The sequence below is a fragment of the Gorilla gorilla genome, chromosome 9, assembly GCF_029281585.2.
Source record: "Gorilla gorilla gorilla isolate KB3781 chromosome 9, NHGRI_mGorGor1-v2.1_pri, whole genome shotgun sequence".
Taxonomy (NCBI): domain Eukaryota; kingdom Metazoa; phylum Chordata; class Mammalia; order Primates; family Hominidae; genus Gorilla; species Gorilla gorilla.
In genome coordinates this window covers 126,298,540-126,315,268 of record NC_073233.2, presented here as the reverse complement: position 1 = coordinate 126,315,268, position 16,729 = coordinate 126,298,540, and the positions used below count along the sequence as shown (strand labels likewise).

General features: G+C 41.5%; 1 protein-coding gene across 2 annotated transcripts in view; it reads right to left on the bottom strand.

The window, feature by feature from the left end:
• The window catches only part of UBE4A (ubiquitination factor E4A), a 39,942-nt gene extending 23,437 nt beyond the window's left edge, over positions 1 to 16,505 (bottom strand). Inside the window, exons 1-9 of one of the 2 annotated variants that reach the window (XM_004052217.5) lie at positions 16,119 to 16,505; positions 10,557 to 10,718; positions 6,942 to 7,115; positions 6,212 to 6,324; positions 4,082 to 4,234; positions 3,082 to 3,241; positions 2,461 to 2,663; positions 2,064 to 2,255; positions 517 to 850 (exon numbers count right to left, since the gene is read on the bottom strand). In XM_004052217.5, the coding sequence (XP_004052265.1) occupies positions 517 to 850; positions 2,064 to 2,255; positions 2,461 to 2,663; positions 3,082 to 3,241; positions 4,082 to 4,234; positions 6,212 to 6,324; positions 6,942 to 7,115; positions 10,557 to 10,677 (1,450 nt within the window). In that variant the 5' untranslated portion in view covers positions 10,678 to 10,718; positions 16,119 to 16,505. Of the gene's footprint in view, positions 1 to 516; positions 851 to 2,045; positions 2,256 to 2,460; positions 2,664 to 3,081; positions 3,242 to 4,081; positions 4,235 to 6,211; positions 6,325 to 6,941; positions 7,116 to 10,556; positions 10,719 to 16,118 lie in introns of both variants that reach the window. The other variant, XM_019037108.4, reaches the window with a different exon arrangement.
• Positions 16,506 to 16,729: the final 224 nt, after the last annotated feature.

The window sequence follows — 16,729 nt, the reverse complement described above, 5'->3', positions numbered from 1 at the left end:
AGGTCTCACTAAAGTACAACATTTAAAAGCTACCAGGTGTTTTTTTTTTCTCTCAAACATCTGTCTTTAAAAAATTCTGGCTGGGTGTGGTGGCTCACGCCTGTAATCCCAGCACTTTGAGAGGCTGAGGCGGATGGATCATGAGGTCAAGAGATCGAGACTATCCTGGCCAACATGGTGAAACTCCGTCTCTATTAAAAATACACAAAATTAGCTGGGCGTGGTGGCGCGTGCCTGTAGTCCCAGCTACTCGGGAGGCTGAGGCAGGAGAATCGCTGGAACACGGGAGGCAGAGATTGCAGTGAGCCAAGATAGCGTCACTGCACTACAGCCTGAGTGACAGAGTAAGACTCCATCTCAAAAAAAAAGAAAAAAAAAATCTAAATAGCTCGTTTCTGCCTCATCTTTTTTTGAGAAAGGAACTCTGTGAAAAAGGATAAGGGAGTGAATACTTTACACGTTACACACACACACACACACACACACAGAGTTTTGAGAAGCCTGGTTCTCTCCTACCTCTCATGTGTACATTTTTAATTTTTCGTTCTTCATCATTCAACTCCTTGAGGGCACAGTATGTGGGATTAAAGGTGAGGAGCCGAGAGGATCTGGGTTTGCAAAATGGCTGGCATAGCTTCAGGAGAGCAGCACCCAGATTCAGAAAGAAAGCATCTGAGGCATACATTTGGAAAAAGATTTCTGGCATCTGATTGGCCCAAATCTTGGTGCGGCCTGCATTTGCATGCAAACAGTTTCCAAGCCAGGACAAGATACAGTGTTTGGTTTCTGGAGAGAGCTGGAGTAAGTTCTTCAGCATCTGGTAGATCTTTTCGTGGAACTGAGCCATGAACTGTTCAACCAGAAAACACAACCACAGAACGTTTCACAATCCTAATAGTTTTTATTCCCAAACCTTAGCAACTGGCAGTTTCCAAAAATATGCTAATCCTAATCTTTCCCCTCACTCTCTGTGCCTCATCCCCTAATTTGATTTTAAAATATATTTCTGGGCACTTATAAGAGATTTTCTGATCAGCTGCCCAACTGCAGATGGCATTACACGGTACTAGAGCACAGGTCTGTAAATTTTTTCTGCAAAGGGCTAGACGATAAGGATTTCTGGCATTACTTGCCATACAGTGTCTGTAGCAATTATTCAACTCTATCACTGTAGTATGAATTCAAACCACAAACAATACATATACTAATGGGCATGGCTATGTTCAATAAAACTTTATTTACAAAAACAGGTGGCAGGCCAGATTTGGCCACTGCTAGTTTGCCATGCCTTGCCTTAGAGAGTTGTAATGATTAATGATTAGGGGACTTAAACTATCCCCAATTCAATCATTCAATGCCTCATGTTGGCCAGACCTCTACTGTAATTTATGTGAAGAAGCCCAAATAGAGAGGGCATAGGTGGAGACAGGAAAAGGAAGAAAAACTGGGTTTATAAGCTAGAGTTCAGTCAAAAGATTTTCAGAGCTAAAGTTATAGCTCAGTGAGAAAAATGAGGGTTGGGGAGAAGTAGCTGTAGCAGTGCTACAGCAAAGGGTAATGAGTAGCAGCAGCTCATTCTTACCCCACACATGCTGTTCTTAGCATATACTACAAAGAGGGGATTGTTTTTTTTTTTGAGACAGAGTCTTGTTCTGTCATCCAGGCCGGAGCGTGATGATGCAATCATGGCTTACTGAAGTCTTGACCTCCCAGGCTCAAGTGATCCTCCCACCTCAGCCTCCCGAGTAGGTGGGACTACAGATGCTTGCCACCATGCCCAGCTAAGTTTTGTATTTTTTTGTAGAGATGGGGGTCTCACTGTGTTGCCTAGGCTGGTTTCAAATTGAACTCCTGGGCTCAAGCGATCCTCCCACCTTGGCCTCCCAAAGTGCCAGGATTACAGGCTTGAGCTACCATGCCCAGTTTTAATTTATTTATGTGATGTAAAAGCCAACTAGATCAATTTGCTTTCCCAGAGAGGCTTGAGCAGCCTTATCTGTATCTGCTTTCTGAGAAAACTCTTTAAGATCAGGGGGCTGGGATACCCTGGTAAACAGTTCCACCTGATGGATGTTGGCCTCCTGTACTTTGATCTCCTGGGGGCTGGAACGAGACGGATTCAAAAAGTAGCCATGATTTTCTACAACACCCGGAGTCTTTAATAAGCAGGAGATATTCAGAATTACTCCCAGCAAGGTCTTCTGGTACATTTGCCCATTGGTAGGGTCCTTGGGCTGAATGTATTCTACAAAAACCTGTAACAGAAGACAAGTTCTGCTTATTCATCTTCATGGTGACATAAGGTGATGGGGTGGGAGGTCCCCAAAACAGTTAAGTTGATACAACAACCAAGCTATCTTTTTCTTATTTTATAGGTAGTATTATAGTGTCTTCAGGATAGGGAAGCATCATGTATTACACATCTAGCTCAACTGAATACATATCATCTTTCAGACCTACCTTTGCCATATCTTTTTGCCTAGTGAAATAGAGAAGAATATCCAGATATGCATACAAAAGGATCTGACAGAGCTCTAGATCTTTTATTCGGCCCAATAAAATATCAAACACTGGAATCATGACTTCTGGAAATGTTCTAACTTCCTCATCCAATATCAAGGCTTCAATGACCTCTTCCAGAAACTCAGTTACATCTTCAAAATCTAACAGAAGACAAATGAGAAAGGAGGGCACAAGAATTTTTATATGCCTTTACACACTAGCTCTTTACTTTCAATAATTCTTTTTTTTTTTTTTTTTTAAGAGATGGGGGTCTTGTTTTTTTGCTCAGCCTGGAGTGTAGTGGCTATTCACAGGTGTGATTATAGCACACTACAGCCTCAGACTCCTGGGCTCAAGGGATCCTTCTGCCTCAGCCTCCAGAGTAGATGGGACTACAGGGGTGTGCTACCATGCCCGGCTTTATTCTATTGGTACTCAACCTCAAAGATCAAGATGTGAGCCCTCCTCCTTAATTTATACCAGAACCATAATGGCTCTGAGACTTTCTAATGCAATTAGTGAAATTTTAAATCTGAAAATCAAAATGTAGAAGCTTACAGATCTTGTTCATGTACTCACGGGCTCCCTGGATGGCTTCTAACATCAAATCTACCAGTTGCTCATGGATGTTTTGGTCAACATAGATCTCTGGGGTGAGAAGAACTGTTCGGGTATTGGACACAGTGAGGTTTCTGCACTGCACTGCAAAGGGTAGCAGGTTCTCTGGAACTTTGGTAATCTGCAAACAGCATGAAGAAAAGAGGGAATAGTCTAACTCTGTAATCTGGAGTGAAAGTAGACATAGTGAATACAATAGAAGAGACATACTAGTCTCCTGTGGATGCTTGAAAATTAATTAGAGATTCCTTCCTTGGCTTAAGGAATCATCTATCTGCCTATTTAAAATTCCAAACCTGGAAATATCCGGCTTAGCCTACTCTAATATTTACATCTCAGTGGAAATGAATTCTTGAGCCCTTTTCTGGTTTTTGAGACACAGTCTCGCTCTGTCACCCAGGCTGGAGTGCAGTGGTGTGATCTCAGCTCACTGCAACCTCCACCTCCCAGGTTCAAGTGATTCTCCTGCCTCAGCCTCCTGAGTAGCTGGGATTATAAACGTGTGCCACCATGCCCGGCTAATTTTTGTATTTTCAGTAAAGGTTTTGCCATGTTGGCCAGGCTGGTCTCGAACTCCTGGCCTCATGTGATCCGCCTGCATCGGCTTCCCAAAGTGCTGGGATTACAGGAGTGAGCCACTGTGCCCAGCCTCATGAGACTTTTTTAAGGATGTGATTTCTAAAGAGGTTTTAGAGAGAATAGGAGGCATTGGTTAATTGGGGAGAAGGGTGGACCCCAAGATACGGAAAGGAGACTAAAGCTTTAGTGCATCTGATATCCAGTGTTCTAAACATACTATGACATATATAAATTGATATAAAAGCTTTAGTGTCCCTGATATTCACTTCTAGACATACTATGACATATATAAATTGAAATAAAGACTGATCCAACTCTGGCCCACATGCTAAAGTCATACCCAAGAGGACAATACAGTATTCAACGGGGATTATTCCTTTACCTCTTCCTTGGCTCTCTGGAAGCAGGAGTAAAGGTAACAAAAAATGTGCCTCTCTCCTGCATCTCGATCAGCAGAGAGATTTAGCGTTGTAGAAGAAGTCATGTTAATTAAGTGGTTGCCTGGATCTTGAAGTAATAAGCGAGCGAAGAGGGCCTATAAAGAAAACCAAACAAAAATACTAAACTATTGCAAAATTAATCTGAGAACATTAAGATGTAAAAGGTAATTCTGACACAGGTTATTAGCAAGAATCACAGATTTGAATGTAGAGTGAAGGAGAAAAAAAGGGCCCTGGATATTTTTACTTTAGAAAATTTTAGAAAATTATGGCATATATAAAGTTATCCTAAATCAAGCCTCAAGTGTCTAGTATAGCCCCAGCATAGAGTAGGCATTAAAAGACTATTTGTTGAATGGTGCTGAGATCAGTGATTAAACTTAAATGTGAAATCTACTATTCTGTGTGATTGCTGATCTCATTCAGACTTATATAAAGATACCCCAAATGTGAAGTTAAACTGCAAGCTGTCAACTGTCTTTCCTACCAGACTTTTATTCTTTTAATGTTACTCAGGCACCTGCAAGGTACAACGCACTGTTCTGATTTTTAAAGTGCTGTGGTTTATATGTTTGTCTCCAACAAAATTCATGTCGAAATTTGATCTCCATGTGGCACTGTTGGAGGTGGGGCTAGTGGGAGGTGTCTGGGTATGGAAGCGGATCCCTCCTGAATTGCTTGGTGTTATTCTCAAGGTGCTGAATGAGTTCTTGCTCTCACAAGACTGGATTAATTCTCATAGGAATGGACAAATTCCCTCCAGAGCGGGTTCTTATTAAGCCAGGACACCTCTCAGGTTTTCTCCTCTTTGCATGCGTCCTCATGGTATGTGTCCTTTGGTGACTTCCTCCACCACGTTGTGAGGCAGCACAAAAGCCCTCACCAGAGGCCAAGGACATACCCTGAATCTTCTCAGCCTGCAGAACTGTGAGCTAAATAAACTTTTCTTTATAAATTACTGCTTGGGTGTTCTTTTTTTTTTTTCAGATGGGTCTTTCTTGCTCTGTCGCCCAGGCTGGAGTGCAGTCGTGTGACTATGGCTCACTGCAGCCTCTGCCTCCCAGGCTCAAGCAATCCTCCCACCTCAGCCTCCTGAGTAGCTAGGACTTTAGGTACATGCCATCACACCCAGTTAATTCTTTGTATTTTTTGTAGAAACATGGTCTTGTTATGTTGCCAGGGCTGGTAACTCCTGGTCTGGAGATCCTCCCAACTTGGCCTCCCAAAGTGCTGGGATTACAGGTGTGAGCCACTGTGCCTAGTCACAGGTATTCTTTTATAGCAACACAAAACAGACTAAGATAGAAAGGATATAAAGAAAAAGTGATGGGCCTTGCCCTTAAGAACTTAAGTCTAATAGGGGAGATAAGACAGGTACATAAGAAAGCTGCAATATGAGACAGAAAGTGACAATTACCACAAGAGACTCAGAGGCTGATTATTCTAGGTACCCAGAGGAGGGAGTAACAACTTTTATTTGGCAAGGCTTTGTAATTTTTTCTTTTTTTTTTTTTGAGACGGAGTCTTGCTCTGTTGTCCAGGCTGGAGTGCAGTGGTATGATCTCGGCTCATTGCAACCTCCACCTCCTGGGTTTAAACCATTCTCCTGCCTCAGCCTCCCAAGTAGTTGGGACTACAGGCGCCCACCACCATGCCCAGCTAATTTTTTGTATTTTTAGTAGAGATGGCGTTTCACCATGTTAGCCAGATGGTCTTGATCTCCTGACCTCGTGATCCACCTGCCTCAGCCTCCCAAAGTGCTGGGATTACAGGCGTGAGTCAATGTGCCTGGCCAAGGCTTTGTAATTAAGAAGGCATTTTAACTGGTTCTTAGAGGATGGGTAGATTTGGGCATGTGGCCATGGTAGATGAAAAGATTCCAAAAGAGGAACACCACAATGTTAGAGATGCACATCCAGGTTAATTGGCCTTCTACTGGTAAAAAAAAAAAAAAAAAAAAAGAGAGAGGGATGGACATATGGACACAAGCATAAGCTGGAGAACAGTGAGCAGAATTCAGCTGCATAGCTAATTTTTGCTAAGGGCACACATTAGGAACATAAGAATATTACCTGCTCAACATTGCTCATATCAAGCCAGTCTTGATCTTCTAGCTCTACTGCCATTTCTTCCAAATACACACAACGGCTAGGGATGCCATTCCCGCTTTTCAAGCTGGGATCACCTGGGAAATGGTTTTAATATGATAGGTTAAGGATAATGCTTCTGTTTTATACAGACAACTGATCTTGAGAGCATCACTCTTGAACTGCAAATCTGACTCAAGTAGTACCAGAATGATCCTGATACACAAAGCAACATCTAAAGATTCAAATCTTTTTTTCCCCCCTCTAGTCACAGAGAATGGTATTTGTTATAAACCTAGCATCATGACATCTAAAGAGTAAATCCCAGACATTAGTACCAACCTTGGGGTTTAAACACAGACAGGGCACAGAGGGCAAACACTCTCTGATGCCTCTGAAGGCTTCCATCTGAATATTTAGGTTACCTCTGAGAAGAAAATGGGTTTGGCTATCATTCCCATTTCCTTTTTAAGGTAGTAAAGGCAAGTAGCTATATAGTGCAGTCAGTATTGAAATGGGAACAAAAGTTAGATCTGTGTCTAAATACTGTTTTTAGGTCATACCAAAAGGTTCACTGAAATATAAACCCTGAGTTCCAGGGAGTGCAGTGAGTAGGTTTGTATCTAACCATTAGCTGTAACCAGTTTCAAAGAGCAAGCCCCTAGCCCAAGCTCAAATAGGAAGGGTAGAATAATGCTACAAGTTTGTAACTCACTGTTGTCCAGAGTAATAAGGAAGATCCTTTGGATCATGTGATTGATGTTGAGTTGCTCACATATTTCCTGCTGTGATCGGAATGAGCGGCTAATCTCAGCCACAGAGTAATCGAATTCATCCAGGCTCTCTGACACGCTATTATCCGAGTCATCTGGGCTAGCTGGGAGTTCATCTGCCAGAAAATGTATACTGTTAAATGTTACACCCCTTTAAGAGAGAACCAAGCATGCTACCAAAAATAATAAATGTAACCAAGAGGATGATAATTTCAGATGTAAAACAAGCTAATCATCTAATTAGTGAACATCTCAAGTCAGGGAAGTTAAGTATAGGGTTTTGAAATTCCTGGCTATAAATCCTACATTTTACAAAGCAAAAGTTTTATTTCTATCCATAATTATACTCCACACTGCCAGAAATAGCAAAGTTATCTTCTCTACAGAATCCTAGTGAACAGAGAATTACCTAATAGATCAAAATGACTTTAATTATTTTAAATGTATGGCTTTTCTCCCTGATTTTAAGAGATCACATTTGTTTTAATAGTTCTTAACTGTACAGAAAAATATAGTATAGAAAGTCTCCTGAACCAATTCCCTAAAGACACTTAACAGTGTTCAAGAATTTTTTTCTTTTCTGGTGCTAATATTCATTACTATCTTTTTAATTTTTTTTAAAAAATGGGATACTATACATAGCTCTTTTCAGCTTGCCTTTTAATCAGCACCAACACCTTTCCCTGTTAGGCCATTTAGAGGCCTACCTCACTCTTTTTAATAGCTGTATTGTATCACATCTTTTGCATGCCCTGTGGTTTATGTAGCTACTTTTCAACTGACGAACAATAGGGTTGTTTCTAATATTTCATGATTTTAAATACTGCACTGAATACAACTGAACTCTTTTTGTTTACTTGTATGAGTATTTCTATAGGATAAATTCACAGTAGTAGAACTGCTGGATCAAAGAGCTTGAACATTTAAAAAGTTAACATTTACTGCCTGGCACGGTGGCTCACACCTGTAATCCCAGCACTTTGGGAGGCTGAGGCGGGCGGATCACGAGGTCAGGAGATCGAGACCATCCTGGCTAACATGGTGAAACCCCATCCCTACCAATACAAAAAATTAGCTGGGCGTGGTGGCACACACCTGTAGTCCCAGCTACTCGGGAGGCTGAGGCAGGAGAATTGTTTAAACCCGGGAGGCAGAGGTTGCAGTGAGCTGAGATCGCGCCACTGCACTCCAGCCTCGGTGACAGAGCAAGACTTCGTCTCAAAAAAAAAAAAAAAAAAAAAAAGTTAACATTTACTACCAAGTTACCCTCAAAGAGACTGTCTGATTTACATGCAAACCCAACAGTATATGAGAGAGTGCCTGTTTGAATCTTCACAAATTTCATAGGTAAAAAAACTATTTAATGGTTGTTTTAATTGGCACTTCTCTAATGATTGATGAGAATAAATTTTTAAATCATTTGGTTATAAGTTGCATGTCACATTTTTTGTACCTTTTTATTCTTTGTTTTTTTTTATTGATGAAATTCCTTCAATTTTTTTTTTTTTAAAAACTTCTGTCCTCAAAATCTGCTCCCATCCTTTGATTTTTTTTTTTTTTTTTTTTGAGATGGAGTCTCACTCTGTCGCCCAGGCTGGAGTGCAGTGGTGTGATCTTGGCTCACCGCAACCTCTACCTCCCAGGTTCAAGTGATTCTCCTGCCTCAGCCAAGTAGCTGGGACTACAGGCGCCCACCACCATGCCCGGCTAATTTTTGTATTTTTAGTAGAGATGGGGTTTCACCATGTTGGCCAGGCTGGTCTCAAACTGCTGACCTCAGGTGATCCGCCCACCTTGGCCTCCCAGAGTGCTGGGATTATAGGCGCCTGTCATCGTGCCCGACTAATTTTTGTGTTTTTAGTAGAGACGGGGTTTTGTTATGTTGGCCAGGCTGGTCTCGAACTCCTGACCTCCCGTGATCTGCCCACCTAGGCCTCCCAAGGAGCTGGGATTACAGGCGCAAGCCACTGCGCCCAGCCCCATCATTCATGTTGAATGACTACATAAAAGTAGTGTTATTCACTATATGCCACATATGAGTCTATACCTACTTTTCTCTACTGACAGAATGGTTACTGTGAAAGTCCAGGTAAAACTCTCAAAGTAAGAGTTGTTTCAGTGTGGTGAGTATAAGCTCAACATAGGAAGCCAAAGGTTTTGGCAAAGTACTAATTGCTAGTGGAAACAGGTTGGACCTGGTGGCATGATAAACTCAGTGTAAACAAACTAGGATGATGAGGTGCCAAAATAGTAACAGAAGGGCATGTGCCTGCAATGCTCCCAACTCTAGCCAGATTTATGTCTGTTTATAGCCAGAAGGACAAGCGTTCTGTTGCTCAGCTGCTATACTGTTGAGTTTTTCTCTGACCTCCAATGGTGACAGAAGCTAAGAATCTGTTTAGCAAAATTTCCCTCAACCACATACTCATAAATCATACTTTCTCATTCCTTATTTTTCCTATTTTTCACTCTGCTTTTCCCCCTACAATCTTCTAAACCAGAGTTTCCCATTCTGGCCCCGTATCATAGAAATCATGGGAGAGATTTCAGAGACTGAAAATACCATGTTAAAAAAAAATCAACATTGATTTTGTTTTTCCCTTGCATCAATCACTCATCTGTCTTGCCTTTACCTCTTTTTTCTTCAGCCCTTTCTAACTGAAAGGCCAAAAGTCAGCTATGCACCTGAATGTTTTTTTTTTAAATAAACAAAATAAAGGGAAAATGCGAACACTTCTCCTCTCAAAAGAAAAACACTATTATTCTTTTCGAAGAGAGGAGAAGGGAAGCAATTTCTGGTTTGAAAGATTGTGAATATCTTCAGAAGACTAACATATTTGAGAAAAATCCTAATTCTTCTAGTGTATATGTCTCCTTATAGGAGGAAGCTGGACTTGATCTTAAATTCGGTGCCTGAAAGAAAACCATTTTTTCTGATTAGTGAGATGTTATTCTGATGTTTTTCATAGTAAGGCTAAGGATCAGATTTTTAAAAAAAGTCTGTCCTAACAGGACTAAGCTACAAATGATGCCACTCATTGGAACAGAAGAAGCACTTTGCTTGGGAGGGCCTTTGAAGTGCTGAGCTTAAGAACAAGTCTCATTTGCCTACAGGTCAAAAAGCTTTTATAGTTCTTCCTTTTACATCTACTTTCTATAGCTGCACATGACTTGCTTTCTACACCTACACTTACCACCTCTGTGTCCCATGTTAAAAACATTTATTTAAATAGCTTTTACTAGGTGATTTTTTTTTCTTTTAAAGAAAACAGCCTGACAGCTTTGGGATCACGACTGGCATCTGTTACTATGGAACCACCTGTTATCTGGTCTCTTTTTGTACAGTGGAGAGGACAGGGGAGGGGAGGGACTCACAACAAAACCAACAACAAAAGCAAACAAACAAAAAACCCCAATTTCTGCTCTAAACAAACAAACAAAAACCACTTTTGTTCCAAACTTAAATTCCAATTGCAATTAAGGACTCAAAGAATACTTAATTTGGGAAGACCCCATTCTAGGTCATCTTATTTGCTGCTATTGGCTCCTCCACTTACCAGATTGTTGCTTCAGCTGCTCTTTTTGGATTGCCGCAAACTGTTTGGCATCAGCCAGGGAGCCAAAAAGAGCAGCAAAGGGGTTACTTGAGATGTTGTTGTTATTCTCCTGGTCTGTCATTTCACTTTAAGGTATCCTCCATCCAGACCTAGTGGGAGGGGCTGTTCAAAGGACAGGTATTAGACACAAGAGGGCAGATGACACAATAGCTGTAATATACCTGTGGTTGTTTCTTTTCCCATTTCTCAAATACAATACATTTTAAAATACTTTGGGTTAAGATCTTCCAATTCCTGTCCCCAAACTCAAGACATTTTTGGCAAAATGGTTACAAACCTACCAGCTGGACTCGGTGGCTTGATTTGCGGATAGCTGAAACTAAAAAGTCTAAAACATGTTTAGCTGGAATGCATTAATCTGTTGATATGCTTTTATTTGCAATACCTTTAAGAAAACAGGTTAAGTAGAAAGAATTATTGAAGTCAAAGAGAGAACTCACCTACTAATTGTAATAACAATGTGGCACTGAAAAATAATAAGACAAGAATTATGGATTTCCCAAGAATTAAGCTGGCAGTCTAGTTCTCATTCACTGGGGTGAGGACAAGGCACTTCCATGACTTAGGGCTGGGGATGGATATTTCTCAGCTACATATAAATTAAGTAAAAGCCCATATCTTAGATTTGGACTCTGGCAAATCAGGACTGGAAGCAGTTCAGCTGTATGTTGTGGGTTTTTAATATAGATTAAGCAATCTATTTATTTCTAGGCTTAAAAATACTGATATTTCTTCCACTAAAAATTAAATGGTCTTTGCTTCATGCTATATCTAACCTTCACTGTTTACCTGATTTCTTAAAATAATACTGAAGAAACACGAATTCCAACGGTCAGGTCTACTGTGTAATATGAAATATAGATACCTCAAAGGTGTTTAGGAGAGCTGGCTGAGCCTGCATTCACACTCTTCTGATTACATTTCCTCATTCGAGACCAAGTGAACTCTGGCACAACAGAATAAGTAGGGCTCCCTGAAAGGCTTTCTCCCCTTTCTGAAATTTTAAGGCCATGACATAGAAATATTAAATACAACCCTGAAAAGGGTGGGAAGAGACAAAGGGTATGAATGTTTTGTTCATAAGGATCTTGAACCGCTACAAGGACAGAGACCTTAGAAATAGCGGGGGTAGGGGTATAAAGGAAGAAAAAAAGAACATTTGGTCTACCTTCAGTTTATTGAGGCAAGACTCCTCACAGGATCATATTAACAAAAGCTAATGTAGGCCAGGTGCAGTGGCTCATGCCTGCAATGCCAGCACCCTGGGAGGCTGAGGCAGGTGGATCACCTGAGGTCAGGAGTTCAAGACCAGCCTGGCCAACATGGTGAAACCCCATCTCTACTAAAACACGAAAATTAGCCAGGTATGGCGGCAGGTGCCTGTAATCCCAGCTACTTGGGAGGCAGGAGGCTGAGGCAGGAGAATTGCTTGGACTCGGGAGGCAGAGGTTGCAGAGAGCTGAGATTGTGCCACTGCACTTCAACCTGGGTGACAGAGCGAGACTTCGTCTCAAAAAAAAGAAAAAAAAAAAAAGAAAAGCTAATGTGGTCGAAAAAGTTACCCTTATTTACCAGAGAAAGAGATTATTTATAACATTTCTTGACAATTCTGAGGCATCTTCAGCACTTGCTTCATGCTCCTCTGCCATTTTTTCCACACAAGAGCTAACGGCTAATTAGCTGTAATGACTTAAGCAGTCTAGTCTCCTCTCAGTGCAGCTCAAAGCTTTACTGCTTCAAGGAATTGAACTGTTATTTGGATTTTTAGTAGAGATGGGGTATCACCATGTTGGCCAGGCTGGTCTCGAACTCCTGACCTCAAGTGATCCTCCCACCTCGGCCTCCCAAAGTGCTGGAATTATAGGCATGAGTCACTGCGCCTGGCCTTCTGTATTTTATTTTTTGCTATGTATATTTCAGTCAAGCTTAATAATGCCAAAAAAGGGAAAGATACCATATTTAGTATTGAAATTAATGAGAGGGATTTTCCCCATGTAATTACTGCATAAGTTTAATTATTACCTCTAGTTAATGTAAAAACACCAAGAATTGTCTTATTGTTAGCTGACCACCATTCTACTTCCATCCTAAAATACCTCAAATTCCAGAGGAATGCAAAAAGCATATTGAGCTCTTGTTATTTCTCTCTCTAAAACATCACATTCATTTTTTTCCTTTGGGTATCCACTCCACTCAATCCAGAAGAGGCTGACCAGTTCAGAAGGGGTTGACCTCACCCACTAGCCCCAGGAATGAACATACAAGTCTGGCCAGGCTAAAAAGAATACAGCATTTTCCGGCCAAAGCAATTGATCCAGGAGTGGGCACAAGACACTATGGAGGCCTAACAGAGTCAATGAATACCAGCTTCAGGACTTCAGTTGAATCTACGGAAAAGTGAGTTTTTTCCTGATTGAGTTGCTAAGCCGGTAAGATAGAGTTGCCATCTTTACACCATTTAGAAAAGGCCTAGCCTAAAACCAAGCCAACATACACTAGAAAATAGAATTGAGAGATGGAAAGATAAGTCTGGACTTTTCAGTCATAAAAACCAATAAAATTTCCCTAAATGCCTAAACCAGTTTGATGTTTTTTAAAACACAACTGAAAAGCGTCCAGATTATTACAAAGGACATGCATCATCTGCAACACGTAAGCAGAAAGGAAGCTGAAAGCCAGGAATATAGGACATATGACAGAGAAACTCTTAAGACTATCAAGAAGGCCAGGCACAGTGGTTCATGCTTATGATCCCAGCACTTTGGGAGGCCAAGGCGGGCAGATCATGAGGTCAGGAGTTCAAGACCAGCCTGACCAACATGGTGAAACCCCATCTCTACTTAAAACACACAAAAAATTAGCCAGGCATGGTGGCATGCACCTGTAATCCCAGCTACTCAGGAGGCTGAGGCAGGAGAATCGCTTGAACCTGGGAGGCGGAGGTTGCAGTGAGACAAGATCGTGCCACTGCACTCCAGCCTGGGCAACAGAGGGAAACTGTCTCAAACAAACAAACAGACTATCAAGAGAAACAAAAAGAATTTATCACCATAAATTGCATTACTTCCTTCTTTCTCAATACTATACTGTTGCACTGTATAAAGAAACTAGCTTTCTACATTTTACCTCTATTTTTACTAGGATTTTAAACTTTCTGCATTGTATTTCTAAGCAGATCTTCTACACTGCTAGGCTGTAAGCTCTTTTGATTACACGTTCATATCTGATTATTCTTTCTTCTGTGTCTGGCATTATACATCACAATCACAAAATCCTAAATAAGTAGTTATTGAATGGCTTCAATCTTACATGCAGTTCTTTCTGAACTCCTTGTAATCAACAGCATCACCCATGATCCTACTTCAAGGTAAGGGCTTTACTACTTGTCTTAGGTTGCAGTGGAAGGTCAAGCTACCAGGCTAGACACTGGTTCTTTGGTATCTTGGCATGTGTAGAATGGTGGATGGAAATAAGTCTCTGTTGTCATCTCTACTATCTGTGAAAAACAAAAAGGTTCTCACCTACCTTTCACTAAGCTCATCTTGTTCACACGTACGTCAAATCTGTGCACAAATTTTTTTCATAAAAAAAGGGCTAAAACTGTGTAGTCACTTATAGAAAAGTTTTACAGGAAAAAGGAGGACTGATCACTTGATGAGAACCTTTGTGGAGATGCCAGTTTAGATTTGTTCAATGGACTTCCCCAAGAGCACCCAGATAATCACCCACTCTAAAGGTCCGATAAAATGAAACCTAAATGTTTTGTTTAATATTCAACAATGTCACTCGGGATTTATAATCTCCTATTTTCAGGGCCGGGCGCAGTAGGTCACGCCTGTAATCCCAGCACTTTGGGAGGCCAAGGCAGACAGATCACTTGAAGTCAGGAGTTTGAGACCAGCCTGGCCAATGTGGTGAAACCCCGTCTCTACTAAAAGCGATTACAGGCGCATACCACCACACCTTAGCCAGGCTGTAATCCCACGACTTGGGAGGCTGAGGCAGGAGAATCACTTTTAAACTGGGAGATGGAGGTTGCTGTGAGCTGAGATTGTGCCACTGCACTCCAGAGCAGAGCCTGGGTGACAGAGCCAGACTCTGTCTCAAAAAAAAAAAAAAAAAAAAAAAAAAATATATATATATATATATATATATACACACACACACACACACAGAGACACACACACATATATATATATACACACATATATGTATGTATTTTTTTTTCCTATTTTCAACTGCCATACAGAGATACAACACTATCCTGTTGTCAGCCACTTTGGGATGGTACAGCTACCAACCTTAGAAGCTTTTGGATTTGATTCTTTTAAAATATATCCTCCTTGAAAACAAGTTTCACTCTGATATACTTGCTGCAAAGATCTATATCTATAATAGCTGTCCTACAAAATTCTGTCACTTCCTCCTGATACAAGCTTTTGTTTATGAATAGTACCACTAATCCTTTAAGACCATTGTCAGCTCTCATGAACACACAAGTGTGTTAACATCAGACTTGGTATTGTTTTTAAACAGAAATGTCTGGAACACTTTGTAAAACTGGGATCGTCAAAATCAAGCTCTATCAAATCATACTCCCATAAGGTCTGTGTCCTGGCAAATAATACATATATCAATTTAAAATAGAAATTAAAATATCAATTTAAAATAGAAATTAAGAAACAATTTTCGTTGTCGTATGTTTCACCTAACACTATCAGGCCATGCTAATGTGGCAACAAATTCCATCAACACATCTATCTGCAGCCTAGAAGGATCTCAAGTCAAAAAGCAGACAGCAGTCCTTCTTGGATCCCATTTTATCGCAGGCGGGCTTCCACGTGAGACCAAAACAGTAAATGACAGCAAGACTAAACACATGCTTGCTGTCAGGGCATAAAACTGATCCTAAAAGGAAGGCTCATCAAATATAACGTCCTGAGGCATGGTCACTCAATTTTAGAAGTGTCTTCTAAACCCAAGGAAACATGAAGCAGAGTGCCCCAAGAGTTATCTGTGGTGAACTCATCACCTGCCTTAAGAAATATCAACACCCTGACGTATGCATTGAACTGGTTTGCTTACGACTCGCGATTAATCTTATCTTCTTGGCATCTGCCTATTTGTTATCTACTCTTTATATTTTATCCTTCCATGTTCCATAAGGGATTCGCGGGAAGGAGGGAGATCCACCCGCCCGGGGCACGTTCTAGAGAAAGTTAAGTCAAAAGATAATGCAATGATAGCGCTCCGGCCTCTTCCAGGAGGGGCTTGGCAAAGATGGGGACAGAAATGTACAAAGAGACATCAGAAGCTGGGGCACTGTAAGGGGTTCCAAATCAGACAGGGTCGAAGTTCAAGAAGGAGAAGGTCCCTGGTTAGGAAAGCACAGGAGAAAGAATTTGGAGAAGAGTGAACAGGCTTGAAGTGGCATTGGACCAGCAGAAAATATCACAATGCAAAGTCAACGACCCCGTCCCCTGAAGCTATTGCCTGTCTTACCAGAGCCTGAAGTGCCAGCAGCGACGACACGACAGAATCTCAGCGGCCGAAGGGTTCCCACTTCCGACTCAGCACAGCGACCGGAAGTCACGTCATCAACAAGCGCCGGCGCATCTGGAAGTTCATCTCCGCGCCGGAAGCACGGTGTGCAGGCTCACCCGGGGAACCGGCGCGCAAATAGTCCTACAGCGCATGCGCTAGCTTGTTAGCGGCGGGCTGGAGGCGGGCCGGAAGTGGCAAGAAGTGGCTTTGGCATCGGATTGTGGGGGCTGGAGTTGGCCCACCTGGCAGTGCGCTTTGGAGTATAGAATATGAGGCTGGGTTTTGGAAATCAGCGTACCGAGGGCAGATAAAACTCTGTGATCCCTGGCTCTGCTCGCAACCTCTGTTGGGGGTCTGCTCTCTTATTTTCCCACCAGTCCTAGACCTTTTTGAAGCAGCTTCTGTTACTCTCTATTATTCAAAGGGATAACACTAACAGCAATAACAACTACAAGTTTGTTATTATTGTTGTGCTGTCTTTGGAGCAATCTTTGGAGTGTGCTATCTTTGATTGGATTTCAGTTTTCTTATCTGTAAAGTGGAGACAGTATACATCCTACAAGGTTGTT